This window comes from Manacus candei, unplaced genomic scaffold (genome assembly GCF_025592945.1).
Source record: "Manacus candei isolate 608988 ecotype Guabito, Panama unplaced genomic scaffold, ASM2559294v1 h1tg000046l, whole genome shotgun sequence".
Classification (NCBI taxonomy): Eukaryota; Metazoa; Chordata; class Aves; order Passeriformes; family Pipridae; genus Manacus; species Manacus candei.
The window spans coordinates 3,885,744-3,901,277 of record NW_026138094.1 but is presented as its reverse complement, the minus strand read 5'-3'; the positions used below and the strand labels follow the sequence as shown (position 1 = coordinate 3,901,277).

General features: G+C 35.8%; 1 protein-coding gene across 1 annotated transcript in view; it reads left to right on the top strand.

Annotated features, from left to right (window-relative positions):
• Positions 1 to 2,027: 2,027 nt before the first annotated feature.
• UNC13C (unc-13 homolog C) overlaps positions 2,028 to 15,534 on the top strand; it is a 176,185-nt gene continuing 162,678 nt past the window's right edge. Inside the window, exons 1-6 of the mRNA XM_051797190.1 lie at positions 2,028 to 2,200; positions 3,513 to 3,542; positions 6,507 to 6,606; positions 8,447 to 8,564; positions 10,294 to 10,417; positions 12,852 to 12,987. Coding sequence (XP_051653150.1) covers positions 2,179 to 2,200; positions 3,513 to 3,542; positions 6,507 to 6,606; positions 8,447 to 8,564; positions 10,294 to 10,417; positions 12,852 to 12,987 — 530 coding nt within the window. The 5' untranslated portion in view covers positions 2,028 to 2,178. The remainder of the gene's footprint in view (positions 2,201 to 3,512; positions 3,543 to 6,506; positions 6,607 to 8,446; positions 8,565 to 10,293; positions 10,418 to 12,851; positions 12,988 to 15,534) is intronic.

Below are 15,534 nucleotides of genomic sequence, written 5' to 3'. Positions count from 1 at the left end.
CCTTTGTTAAATATAATAAATGCTTTTTCCAAATGAAAGAGCATTTGTACATGCACTGTTCTGAGTCCACAGTGACCTTCTGCCTATGTTCAGGTATTCTCTGCATATTTCTTACCACAAAGTCATAACATCTTTCCCAGTAGCTTATGTAAAAAGCAGTCATGGCATCACAGTAAAGTAAATGAGCCACAGTGGCTGCTGCTGCTGCTGCAGCTGCAACCTAAGAATTCAAGGAGAAAATTCCACAGGAAGGGCCCTGATATTTGAGGAAGGGAGTGGAAGAAAGGAAGAAGAGTCAAGTTTGTACAGTTTCAGAGACAGTTTCAGATACAACTGTGTAACTTTGATTCATGCTCAGGCTTACTGTGAACTCTATTTACTGACTCTTAAGTCAGCAGCGATTAGATTTTTGTTCCAAGTAAATATTTTTTTTCATGTGATCCAAATACACTGTTTGGGATAATTTCTCAGCCAGTGTGTACCAGACTAGCTTTGTTAACTACAGTGGTATTCCATTGCTTGCATAAGGTGGAAACCTGTCTCTAAGAGGATCACACTGTTGTGGGAGACTTGATCAGAACAGAATTCAGAAGAGAGAGATGCAAATATATTAATCTAAAACACAAGACCAAAACGTAATATGCTGACAACTTCAGATTTTGGCATAGTAGCATGATCCTGAAACAACATAGGTACTTCTTATGACACTTCTATGGAGGGGAAAAAACTCTACACATATTACACATAGTGACTGTAGATTTTTGTGATGTCCTGAACTACATTTTCTTCAGTCACATTTAACAGTTTGACCTTGTGAACTATCATAGAATCACAAAGAAACTCTCAATACCATCTAGTCCAACATCCCTGCTCAAAACAGGATCAGCAAGAGCAGGTTGCCCAGAGTTTTGTTCAGTCAGGTTGTGGGTATCTCCAAGGACAAAAAGAGTCCACATCCTCTCTGGACAACCTATTTTAGTCTTAAAATACCCTCACAGGAAAAAGAGACTTTTCTTATGTTCCGGTGAAACTGTGAGTTTCAGTTTGTGCCCATTGCCTGTTCACCTGTTAATAGGCAACAATCACAAGAGTCAGTCTTGTTTACAGCCTCCCGTCAGGTTTTTATAAACATTGATTAAACCCATTCTACCTCCCAAAGGTTTCTCCTGGCCAGGCCAACCAGTCTCAGCTCTCATTTATCTTTTGAGGTGTGCCTTCCTCCAGACCCAGTTTCCTGGGGCTTCAGACAGCCACTCCTTAACTCAGATATATGCACTCCCCTCTGCTCCAAGGACACTTCCTTACTTGGATTTAAGACCTAAGTATTCAATTATAATATAATGGAGAAAATTATATAAAAATACTATATATCTGTGGAAATATATATACTGTTAACCACAATTAAAAACAAACAAACAAAAACCCCCAGTATTAATCTGAACAACTAGTCATAAACACCACTATTTTTATGATAATTTCAGTGTTTTGAGTATTGTTATAAAATATTTTAACATTTTATGGCAACATTTACAATCCCATGAACTGCTGCAATAGAATTAGAAATTCATGAAGTATAATAAAATCCAACTTTTTGTGCAATATTTATTCACACTATTTTAGAAAATTAAGGCTACTTATGCCTAGCTATAGCAAATACTGTAAAATATGTGTTCTGACTGTGTGACTGTGTTAAAAGATAAAAAACCCGTGAACTTTCTGTATTCCAATTCAGATGCTTTGCAAGTATTAAAATCAAAGTGTCAGATCTCCAAAAGTATGTCCTTAATAAAATAATTGCACTGAGTTTCTTATTTCTGGAAAAGATGACATTCAGAAATTTGTTTAGACTGGAGACAGCTGCATAGAGCAGATAGAAGTTGAGGAAATGAGGGTGAGGAAATGAGGGTAAGCGAACAGTTATAATATTTCTCTTTTCCTCTTCCATCTCTGTGTGTAGAGAGGGAGAAGGAATTTGTCGTCAGTATTTTACTGCTCCATCAATTGATTGGCTTTGCTCCATGAGAAACATGGGAGGAGCGAGCAGCAAAAGTGAAACACACTTGCAGTGAGGGAACAGCAGCAGAAGAGTCATTTAATTCAAGCCAAACTATTTCTTTTCCTCTTGTGAAGAAAAAGCTGAATTTCAATGCGTGTTCTTTAAAATATTTTTCTACTGAAATGGAACTTCTCTCTGTGAAAGGTAGGTTTTGCTTCTCGTAGAAGCTCCTTCACCCATGTGACAAATATTTAGTACGTGGCTATAAAAAGTAACCTCACAGACTGGAGATGTGCATTGTTTTAAGCTGATAAGAATATTTCTTGCAGTACTTCCTTCCAGGGAAATCAAGTAAATGCCGTGTGTAAATTCTGCACTCTTGCAGTGCAGTTGAGCTGCTGCAGTGTTTAGACTCTGCTGGTAGCTCAGCAACATTTTGGCCCCTCACCATTTGTGTGGAAAGTGAAAGCTGCCTCAGTGTGACAGTGGTGGAATCGTTCAGGCTGTCAGATGAACAGTCTGCAAATGTGGTGCAATCCCATGGCATTCTTAGGGAAGTTTAGGGAGAGATGAAAGCAAAAATAAGTAATAGGAAGGTAGGTGAGGTTAAGCAAGTGGAAAGGATATTGGAAAACAGTGGCAAGCTTTTGGGAACCTTTGCATTGTAAAGTTGTGGACTTCTTGTTTTATTGGCAATTACTGCTGTCCTAAGTGTAGCAGTGAAATATATCATGTATACATTAATTTATTGCTGGAGTTTGTTCAATTATTATAGGACTGCAGTGATGTTTCACTTAAACCAAACTGTCTTACATGCATTGATATGGCAGGAAAATTTAAAGAATATTTAGTTATATTGTTTAAAAGTCTAAATTTAATGACCTTTAGGAGTGAAATAAAAAATTATGACCAGGTTAGATCTTCATAATTATGATTATATGAATCCAAATCCTATTAATTTCAGGGCATTTTTCATTAATGGAAGATATACCATAGTGTGAAACATAAGGTTGCTGAGCAAAATCAGGATTTGAAATGTTCACTTTTTATTTGGTAAGGTATTTACTGAAGTGCATCCTTTCTAACAGCCAGAGTAAATACAATGTAATAAAGGATTCTTTGTAAGATGATAGAAGCTACTTTAGGTTATATACAATCTGTGAGTCATCTGTGTCTATTGGGAAGAATTTTGAACTAGCATTAAGAGGTGATGAATAGCACACTACCTTTCCTGGACACCTGCTCTTCATTCTGCCCTCTGTGTTGTATCCATGTATTTATTAAGTTCTTGTAAGGTGCAAAGAGTTTTCACATGTTCTCTTTCCCAAAGAATTCCGAGAAATCATATTACTGTCCCACAATGATGTTTATATTTTTTGAAGATTACTTGTTTTCATTTTTGATTGAGGTTTTTTATACCACATAAGTCCTTTAGATTTTATTTTTCATAAAATCCATTGGCAAGCATTGTTAAGGTATTATCTGAAAATAATATATATTTTCTTTTTTAATACAGTGAAAAAAGGAAGGCTGGATAAAATGACTGGTAAGTTTAATTTCCCTTTCAATTTCTACTTTACATTTTTCTTTCTTAGGCATGTTTGTCTGTGTCACACTAAAGAATCACCTAAGCTTGGGACTACTTTAATATATTTGATCAACAGTTCAATAAAAATGAATAAACGTGGAAAGAATTAAAGATTATACATATGTTTTAGAGATCAAATTATCTTTACAAGGTGGTGGCCTCAGACAATTGGAGATTGCGTCTGAATTTTCCCAGAGAGGAAATACAGGTTGGAGATACTGATGGGCAGTTATAGAGATCAGGTGTGTGCCCCAGCCAATAAATATGAGCAAAACCAACCTGCCCAGAACTCTCTAAGTCTGTTTCCAGGACCAAGATTTAGCCAGGATGGAAAAGAAAGTCCAGACTCAGCCAGAGGTTTCTCCCACAGAGGTGGACTATAAATTTAAGGCCTTCAAGACCTTTGTAATTACTAGTTCTCAGGAGAAGCTGATATACAACCAAATCAGTGCAGCAAAATTGGCTGGTTAATACATTTAAGCAAATACAAGTTGTTTAAAGTTATTTGAATTAAAGAAAGGTAACCTGAATGGGCACAGATCAAGCTGTTTGTTCTTGACACTTCTAAAAGCAGGCTGTGAAATCTTTGTACAAAGTATGGACTGAAGAATCTTCTCTTTCTCATTGAAACCCTAATGCAGCCAGAAAAATGTTCTGCAGGGTTCAGCAAATCTCATATTTTGTTGATGCTCAAAAGAGGTGATAAAGTACAGAATATGACTATCAAACAGAATAATTTGATAAAAGAGATGTAGTTTCAAGTTTCTTTTGAATGCTGTTGAAGACTTGTTAACACCATAAATAATAGCAATAAAATTTGAATGGCATATTCTCTGATAATTAGTCATGTTTTCTTGGGCAGAACCATTATGCAGGTGGTGACCAAGAGCAGCATTGAAATGCCCTCATGTTTCTCGAAATTCTGTGATTATCCTGTAGTTTATTTACTCCTTTGTGTAAACTGCTATGAAGTTGCTGTGCTGTGCTCTGGGTTGAAAGCTGAAGGTTTGAGCAAGTGGATAACCTGCTGTTTGACAAAAAATTGCACTACATGCCTCTGGTTTTTGACAGCTGAAAGGTTTGGGAGCCACAATAATGGCTTCATGGAAACAAAACTGCAAAATTGACAGCTCCTTTCTGCTGCCAGGGTATTTTAATAATATTCACCCTGGGCAGTGTTATTCCTCAAGGAGGTTATATACTCACGGTTATTTACGAGGTAGAGTATCTTTTTCTTACTTGACACAACTCATGACATCTAAAGGTGAATTAGTCCTAAAGCACTGAAGGGTAATATTTAGATCCAGAAGAGCCAAAGACAAGGAACTACTGGAAAAATAGCTCTTTTAAAAAACAAATGGCAGGGTTTCAGGCAAGACAATAATGCAAGCAGTCCAAAATATTTTTATTTTTTGTGATAGAAAAGGAGGTGGGGAAAGATACAAGGTGATTAAGTTTGGTCACCTCGTCTGGTCTGTGAAGTTATAGTTGAATATAAAGATAATAGTATAATGAAACAGACTACCACTAAAATGTGTCTTTAAGTTTCTATCTTGTCATTTATGGCTTTATTTAAGGGACATATGTTTTAATTATGAGGGAGGTTGGTTATTGTAGTTTTAGTTTACATGGGTGCTCTAAATGTCTGAAGTTAAAGACTGTGGGTTGCTATTTTTCAGCCAAGTCATTTAGAATTCTTTTGAAAATTTCTCAAACCTTGAGTTGCAGCTAAAAAACAAAGTCCTGTTTGAGAGGACTGGTGCACTGAGTTATAGAAAATAAATAGATAACATTGGCCACTGTTGAATGTGTTTATTGAACAGAATAGTTCCTGTTACGTGATATCTTTTGTCCTTTGGTCAAACATTATAATCAGTTCTAATCAATAAGATCTACATACAGGATGTACACAGCTAACTCTTCTCCTTCACACTTTTTGTTAACTGCAGTGTAATTTGATACAACCTATTCAGTAATCTGTTGTAGACATTGACACCTTCCCTGTAACTCAGACTGTTTGATTGACCTGTGGTAAAACACACAGCACAAAAATTCTGTTCTGAGCTACCTCTTGTATATATATTTTGGCAGTAGTTCTATTAAAAAAAAAAAAAAAAGGTTTTTTTCAGTCCTATGTCAATGTTGATCCTTATCTAGGATGCTGGAGGGTAGTGAAGGATGTGTTCCCTGCATGCAAGCTAAAAAGCCACATTCATTGAGATGATATAATACGCCTTTTACCACCTTAGATTCCTGTATGAGGCCCTACAGAATAGAGCTTTCCCTCAGTTCTTTCGCTTTTTTCTGGCAGTGATATTTTCAAGTCCTTTGAAATTTTTAAAATTGTATTCTTTTTGCTGATTGGGTCCAATTTATGAATACTCATACTGTGCTTTTACAAAGGCATTTACAGAAATATGAGTTCATTTGGGGCTGCATCTGAAACCCATTTTGCTGCTGCATCTATAACAGAACTAGATTCATGCACCAAGACTGAATTACATATTACAAGACTGTGGCCTTGCCTTAATTGGACATAAAAACCCATTAGTCAATCATCAATATTATCATAGCAATGGAAAGGCAAAGAAAGTCCTAATTTTCAGAAAAAGAGTTGCATGCTGGTTTCATGCAAGAGCTGTCAGGGAGATTGATAAACAGTAAAAAGCACTGTCTGGAAGCTGATCTTTAAAATACATTCAGTGAGATGTTCTCTCTCACCTGTCAGGGGCAGAGATTTTTCTGGCATAATCCCATTAGAATTAATAAGAATTTTCTTGTTCAAATCCACATATTTGAACCACACCTCTAAATGTTTTGTATGGAGTAAAAATTAAAACCCTTACTGCCTTGGGGTTATATGTTTCCAGTTTCTGGAAAGAACAAAAGTGAGGTTTAATGTGCTGGTTATTTCTTTTTCAGATGCTTCTAAAACCTATGTTGTTTTAAAAGTCCAAAATTTGAAAAGCACAACAATCGACAGACGAGGAAGTGACCCTTGCTGGGAACAAGACTTCATGTTGTAAGTAACAGGGAATTCTTCTCAATTGATTTTGTTGTATCTTTGTTTTATTTGTATAGTTTAGAACAGTTTAGTACATGCAAGGCCATGTACAGACCACAGAAGCAAGGAAAAAGTATCCAGCTCAGAGAAGAGGTGCAGACTAGCCCTGGGGAACAGAACTAAAGTTAATTTTGCAAGGTACATTGCAGATCAAGGCCAGGACCAACAAGGGGAAGAATTTGTCTCTGAATTTAATTTCATATAATGTTGTAGGAATACAGGAATGAGAATAAAGAGAACTCAAATTGATCCTCAAGCAACTTGATTTTTGTTCACTCAATTTCCTTTTGGTGTGACTCATATTTAATGCATTAATTTATCTCCTCAGCTGCCAATTTAGGCAGCTAATAATACTGACCCCTGCTCTTTCTCACTTCTGTCTGCAGATCTTTGTCTGCTTCACTCAGCTCTCCATCTTGTTACTCTGTTGTTATTGTCCTCTTTTCTCTAGAGCCTTCTACACACCTCACTGGTCAGGAGGTCCAAGCATTTATATACTGCCTGACATTCTGAGGAAATCTGCTTACAACTGTCAATTCCAAAGCAGTTAAACCCAATAAATATAATCTAATTAGATCCTGATTTAGCACATTAATCTCCACCATTTTTGGTCCCTTCTTTTTCCCTGCACAAATCTTTCTCTGTCACCACATTCCTGTTGAGGGAACATAAATTTAATTCCTGAGGTCTAGAGTTGGTTGAAATATTTTTGCAGAATTCAACATTTAATTTGCTGTAGTTCTTATGAAAAAATGTCATTATGACAATTTTGGGTATTTTCTAATCCAAGTATTTTAATATTTTGTCAGACACATGAGTTGTTTTGAATAACTTTTTCGTATTTTCTGGTTACCTGAAGAATGTGTCAAAATATTAGTTAATACATTTGCTTTGCTGTTGTTTAAAAGATTTTCTTTTTATCATATTATATGTAAATGAGTGTTGCATGATATCATTGAAAATGAGCAATTTATTAGGATTATTTTCTCAGTTGGCAATGTAAATCTTGCCAAAGAATGCTAAAGCACTTTTCTAGCATGTTACAAGGTTGCTGTAGCTCCATCTACTGCCTACTCATCTATACAACACAGCAGACTTTTAAAAGGGATTAAAAGTAGGCATTTACAAATACATTTAAGTAGACTTTGGTGAGTCATACTGTAGTTCATTTTCTTAAGGGCTGTCACTCCATCTCTCACAGTAAAAACTATGTTCTTTTACACACAGATATTACCAGCTTGCATTTTAAAAACTGCATATTTTTTAACCTTTCAGTCTGCACTTTCATTGTTGCTGGTGCAACAGTTTTAAAGTTGGGGTCTAAAAATTTACAATCTGTCTTCCATAACGTATTTATAAAGAGAGAAGCTGAGCAAAACAAAAATTCAATGAATCTATTCAACTGCATGAATACAGCAGGAAAGTAGACATTGATGCAGCCAACATAATGATTTATGAGAGCCATGTGATGAGTTAAAAAGTTGTCTCGGAGGTGGCAGCCCTTGCCCTTCTCAGATTTCATTTGTTCTTTTCCTGATAACTTTAAGTACACAGTAATTCTCTGTGGTTCACCACACAGTAACTTGAAGATTATTTTAATAAAAATTAATTCAGTCAAATGAAGATGATGTGCAATCAGTCACAGCAGAGACACCACTGCCTACTATTTTATGACTATATAGGAAAAAACCCACCTCTGTATCTCCTGTAAGTCACTAACTTATTATTATAGATTATTGAGCAGTTGAAACTGCGTTTTCAGATTCAGTTTAATGGTTTCTATATTCATTCTTTTTAGTGAAATCTGTGCTGATGGAAAGGGCTTCCTTGTAGAGCTGTGGAAGAAAGGCTTGCTCTGGGATAGCATTTTGGGAGTTTTATGGATTCCCCTTGCAACTGTGGAATATGCAACAGATGTAAGTTGACTTTCTGTGGAATTATAAAACACTGAGTAAAATCCAACAAATTTCTCATTCTTAATCTCCCCAAATACTGTAAGGACATTTATGGTCAGTGTATACTTCTATCTCCTTTGCTCCAATCTGCAATAGTGAGGCATAATGTACCTGTGACTCTTAAAGTGAAAACTGAAATGCATTATCCATATATCCTGGAGAAATGGCTCAGATACTGAACCAGGTATTCTACAGGCAGTGGATTAGTTCATCTGCTCTCATGAACTGTTAGGGAGGCAGGGGTGGTTTGGCTTATATGATTAAAGTGAAAGAGTTTTAGATTAACTTTCCAGGCCTGGCTCTTCATTGTGTGACTTTGGGTAAATCTCTACTAAAGTGGGCAAAATACTGTTGTTCTCTCTCTCAAGGGAATTGGCCACTGGCTCAGAGAGAAAAGCTGAAATTTGCCTTGTGGAACTACAGAAGAAATTCTAGAGTGCACAGAGAAGGATGAGTGGAGAAATTGGGTCAATACCAAGAGTTGTGTATCCAGCATAGTAAGTTGGCCACCAGAGTGAGCATACTTGCTCTCAGTAGGATATCAAATAAGGAGAAAAGGTTTCTGGGATCGTGGCAATACAGAAGCAAACTGCCTGTGCTGCAAAATTTTCTGAATTCAGAAAACATAAGAGTTACCTCATTCTAATATTCCACAATTCTCCCATCCATGAATATGCTCTGCTACACATAGTCCATGGAGTCTGTTTTTAAAGTAGCTCTGAATGACAGAAGATTAATTTAATCTTTGAAAAAATTTTTGCCTTCTTTAATTTTTCTAAAACATAAAAAGGCAATTGAAGATGAGGTAAAGGAGAGAAAATCAGAAAACAACTTCCTACAGTATCTCTCATCAGACCCTATAGCAATTTCTTTACAGGAACTAATAAATATTCATATATACATTGAACTGATATTTCAGTGATTCTACTCAGAAAATGGAAGCAGAGGAAGAAAGTAGTTCCTGCTTAAATTAGAAGTTGCTCTGTATCACAGCTGCCAAGTGCCATTTCCAGCCCCAAGGCAAGTGGTTCTGCTCTGCTGCCCTGGCTGTTGTTGAGTTACAACTTGCTGGCACAGAGGTTGTGGCTTACTAGTAAATATTGAAACTTTAAACAAACACAGATGAAAGATAAGGGACTTTTTCTTAATTTCTTCAGATCCTCTAAACCTTCATTTATAATTAATCCACTGCGGAAATTTCCTAGTAATACTGCTTGTCTTAACCCCACAGTTCTGTTCTGGGCTTTATAGCTCAGAAATAAACTATAAGGGAGCATTACTTCAGAAACAAGGTTTTTTGGCTTTGTTATTAGTTTATATGGATTGTTTCAGTCTTTCTACAATGTACTTGTTTGGCACCAGTTCAAAGGGAAACTGGAAAATCTGAGTTGATAAGTGTAATTTTCAATATTCATATTTCTTGTGTCTTAATCATCTGACAACCTAAATGTGTATTCATCTCTATTGTGGAGCAAATGTTATATTATTTTGAATTCAATGACTGTGAGAAAACTTGATGAAGTCCTAAGTAATACTCACAAAAACAAAAGTTGGAAGAGTCTAGAATGGATATCTAAACATATTGTTGTTACAAAGAAACTCCTATTGACTCAGGGGAAACCTCATCCAGTAAAAAGTAGATAATCCAATAAATCCTGTCCAGGTAATTTTCATAACTTCTTTTTCCTAGGAAGGCCCAGGTTCCTGGTGGACATTGAATTCTGAAGTAATAAAAAATGGAAGTGAGATTGAAGGCACAAAAACACCAACTTCACACGAGATCTTACTAGATGTCTACTTTGCATTACCATTTGGTGAGTTACAGATTAAGATCTCTCTCCAGCATTCCAACCATTCTATATTTCACTCTAAGTTTCTGAAACACAAAGAAGAGGCAGTTTATAAAGAAGATGACAGAGAAGGACAACAGTTTGTCCACTAACAGTGGAATGTCCATTAAAAAAGGAAAAAAAAATGGTACAAATGGTACTTTTATGGCACAGGTCACCCAGAGAAGTTGTAGATGCCTGGAAGTATTCAAAGCAAGGTTGGATGGGACTTTGGACAACCTGTGGTAGTTTTTCTTGTCCATGGAAGTGAGGTTGGGACTAGATGATCTTTAAAGCCCCTTCCAAATGAAACCCAATGATTCTTGAAACCTCCTTTGAATCAGCTGAATATTTTAAGTAAGTCCTTATATAGTTTTCATATCTAGAAAACTACCACAAATCTGTGTTTACAAGCTGTAAATTCAGATTGTTGCCGATTTCAGGCTGATACTTGGAGGCAGTGTTGGTTTGTATGTTGCAGTTTGTCTTCTATTTTCAAATAAATACATTTGAAAGTGTTCTAAAGACAGTCCCTGGGACTGCAGTCTTGGAGCACTGTGGAAATCCTGTAGAGGTCACTCTTACACTGTAGTTTTCTACATGGAGGGAGGAATCCTAAAGCATTATGTCTCCATTACTGAGAAAGCCACGTTTACCCTGTACCTGGAGTTTAACTTGGACATTCCATTTCGATGGCTTACTCTGTTGAATGGCTCTCAGCTCTGCTTTGAGCAGCTGAGGGTCTGTCCTTGCCTGTTGGAGTCAGTACAGCCTCTTTATTTTGACAAAGTTACACTGGGAAGGTAGAAGGCTGCAGTTACTTCTGACAGTTCCTGGGATGTCTATTTGAGAATGCCAGATTCTGCTGCTTTAACAATATGACTTCATTTGGACTTGAAGCACTTGTGTGTAGTAACAGGGAAATGTTTTCACATCATTAGCTCACCATGAGTGCTTCTTTCTAGATATATCACCTGATGTGGTAGCAACAAAATTGTCATTTCACCATTGCCATTTATACTAAGCTCCATTAAAAGGCTGCTAAGTAGAATGAGGATCTAGTATATTTAAAATTCTGCGAGCAAAGTCACAATAATAAAATCCTATTTAGATAAATACTACAGCTGGATTGCAAACATTTTTAATGTGTCTAAAACTCAAGGTTTTTTAAAGATAATCAGGGTTTGTTATAAAATACAATAATTTCAATTTTATGAGGCCTTTCTTGCAAGAGACAGAAGAAAATTTACAGGGCATATCTTATTTTTTTCTTAAATTCATTTTCTTAAATGCATTACAGACGTATGGCATGCTCCTTAACATTCAATTACACCTTACATAAAGAGTATAAGAAATTAAAGAAAACTTTAGTGAAGTGAATTGTAATTTGCAATAGCTATAATTCTGAAAATCATTTATGTGTCTTGGGACAAGTAGCCCTCTGAAAGTCAACAGAATTTTTACCTCATGAATAATTTTGGAACATACCATGCAGGTATTCACCTCTGAGGCTTGGCTGAAATTCAGCTCATTGTCACATTTTTCATATACATTAATTAGCAAATGAGGTAACAATAATAAAGGAACAATGATGAGATGAATCCCTGTTTCTGCATTAGTCACCATACTAAGTCACTGATACACCAAGGGATTAGCAAATGACAACATTAATTGTTCTGATACAGTTTTGATCAGCATAAACCAAGGTCCTGAAAAGTCACAACAAAGTGATTGGGAAAACTCATGTGCCAAAGTATAGAATTCTAAGTACAGACCACTTTAGTTAGTGTAGTAATTCACATACTATAAGTATATATTACATATGTATATACTTACAACCTAAACATATACTTACATAACCTTACATATAACCTGAAAGTTGTGATTAACTTATGCAGTAGGAAAACCAAAAGATCCTGTTGTTTTCCAAAGTATTATCTCTATCTTCTCCTTGTTTCACAACAGTGTTGCACTCACTTTGAGCAAAATATATGACACAAATTTTTGGCAGCTAACCTGGTGTTAGTAAACAGTGTGAGAGGAAATAAATCAAAGCATAGTTTCTAATTCGTAACAAAACTTTAAAAGACAAAAGAATTAAAAAAGGAGAAAAGACATGGGTGCCCAAATTTTTCTCATCATTGTGGAATAAAATGCCCCACAATCAAGGTCAGGTCATGAACCCCTTCCTCTCACTACAGCTAAAAGGATAATTTATAGAGCAAAATTATCATATTGGAACTCTATTTCTGCTGTTCTCGTCATAAGTGATTTAATCATTATAATGTTTGTAATTGACTTCATTAATTCCCTATTACTGTAAATTTAACGAATTAAGTTAATTAATTTAATGTGTACTTCCTCTTTTGAGAAGTAAAATGGGCTGAAAGATTTCTATCAGCTTTTTCCTTCTCTACAGATACCCACAAAGACTTAGATTGCAGAGCCTGGCACAGAGAGCCACCCCTCCAAAGTACAAGACCTTCACATCAAGATACATCTGATATTTGGTCACCCATGGAAAGTGGTCTCAGCACACAAGAGAGCAAACCAAGGTATTTTGTCTTGTCACATCAGACATGTTTGATAACGTTTGTTGATTTTTTTAAAATGTCTGAATGCCAGAGTGATACTTTACAATCATTTTAAGCAAGAATGTGACTTATAAACTTAAAAAGTTTCATAAACTTATAAACCCATAAGGGATGTATTTCCTTATTATGGTGGGACAGAGCATGATAAATCTTCATATTCTAATGAAAGGAAAACCATGAAGGATACTGTCTCCTGTGAAACCACTCTGCAAACATGTGCCTTCTCAATAAATCTTTGGTGGTAAGTAAAGCAGATTTTAACCTACAAAAAATGTAGGCATTAAAGAAAAGGCAACCAAACTTATATTTGGCTAATTAGTACAAGACAAGAGTATAAACTATTAATGATGCAAAAGGGGTAAGTACCATTCTAGACTGTTCTGCAGCAGATTGCTACATATATACAAATGACTTCAGAAGTGCAAGGGGATTGATTGATTGGTGTTCATTTAAGGTGATGTTTTAAATTATAATGTTTTAAAGACAATGCTTTGCTATGTTCTTTTATGGCAGATACATGTATATCTGTCCTGCTCTCACCCTTGGGCATGTGTCTACATAGAGTTCACCTATTCAATAGTGACTTTCTGAAAACTTAAGAAAAGAAGGGTAGCAAGTCCTAACACGATTTAGATATTGTAACTGATTGCATCTGGAAATCAGGAAAGACATTTGATTCCATTTTTGAAGCTAATATATTTACCTAGACAGGCTACCTTTACTTGTGCAAGTTTTCCAGAAGAGAATTAATATTTTCTTTTTGCTTTGAGCAAACACAAATGCTGTGGGGAAAAAAAATAAGGAAAAGATAATTGCTGTCTTTCTGCTTCCCTGAGTGTGGAAAATGATGATGCATAAAGAGAGGAAGGGGCAAGGTGGCAAAATTGTATTACTTTGATGCCATCACCTTCTGCTGAGTGGAGTTGAATGCTCAGGAGGGAGTCCAGTCAGCCTCTGAGAACATCTCTCAGCAGTGGTCTCTGAGCAGAGAGAGCCTTCTATGCCTTGGTATAATCACTTCCCTTCTCTTGCAAAGGCAAACTGGGGAGAAAAAAAGTTTTCTGTCTCTACTGCTCATTTTGGCTTTCATGTCAGCTGTCACAGACTGTTACATTTCATTATGGTGTCCTTTATCTATAGTAGTGCAGGAAAGATACTGTGAGCAGCTGACACTCAAAAAAGGCGTTTTCTTGATGAAGGGTAGAACAGGCTCTTGGGAAAAGCAGCAAGAATATATGGTGTGTCAGGCACTTGACTCATGTTTAAGTCGTGCTTAACAGCAGTGGTACCAGAAAATTAGCTCAAACACAAGAGAAAATAGGATAAAACCTCTTCCATTATGAAGTTATGTGTTCTCTGAGGCAATAACATGTGGATGCACTTAAATGACCTTTTCATGGACTCTAAAAAAGCAGAGTCCTAGTGCATGTACCATCAACACAAAATTACTAGGAAACAAATGAGTCTGCAAAAGGATCATCAAGCACATGGATGCAGTGAGTCAGAGACTGTACATGGACAAGGTGCCACAGCATCTCTTTGCTTCTTGTCATCCTTAGCCTGTTTACATTTACTAGTAAGTCCTTGCAGGGTATTTACAGAGGCGTACAAGTGCCTCCTTAGGGGGAGAGCTGTCAGTAATGGCAGCATTCAAGAGCTGCTTCTCTATGTTTTTCTAAGCACAAGTCCAGCCATTAGCATATCATCTGGGTTGATGTGTATTTTTCAGCAGAGATCTGAGCCTCTGAGCAGGTTAAGTTAAACCAAAAGAAGTTAACCTGATCTGGCTATGGAATTATTTCCTTTACCTCTTTGTACCAAATAATTTTATTGAATTTAATTAAACTTTTATATTAATAAATTAAGGGTAAGCACTGAACTACATATTATTTTTAAGTGGAAGGTTCTTTCATCTAATAATAGGTATTTTCAAAGATTATGAGCTGAAAGATTATGATTGTTTTAAAGTTTACTTAGAGATGTGTATTTATTCAAAATAACTGTTTTGTACTAAAAGTCTGAGAAGTTAGATTACACTATATGTTTTGAATAGCTGTATTAAACACCAGTTTAGCTATCCTGTAAATATTCAAGTATTAATGGGGATAAAATTTCTTCATTAAGTTTTTTCACACTGATATTTGTTTGTCAAGTCTTTGGTTATATATATAAATGGTGTTTATGGCAGCTAACTTTAAATGTAGACTGATAGCTAATTAAGTGTAATTGATTAACTTTTTCCAGAAAGCATAAACTCACTAAATCAGATTTTGAAGGATGTGGTAAATTATTAAGTGACTACTTATTAGAGCAATATATTTTCTCCCAGAGGCTTAAAAAAAAAAAAAGAAATGCAAGAGAGAGAGAGAGAAAGGCAAAATACTGGTAAAAACACCCCAAACAAAAATCACCTAAGTATTTCTCCATTTAATGTAATCAATGAATGAATGACTGTGAATTTATAAAAATTAGCAATCGAGTATTTATTATATACTTCATTCCAGCTCT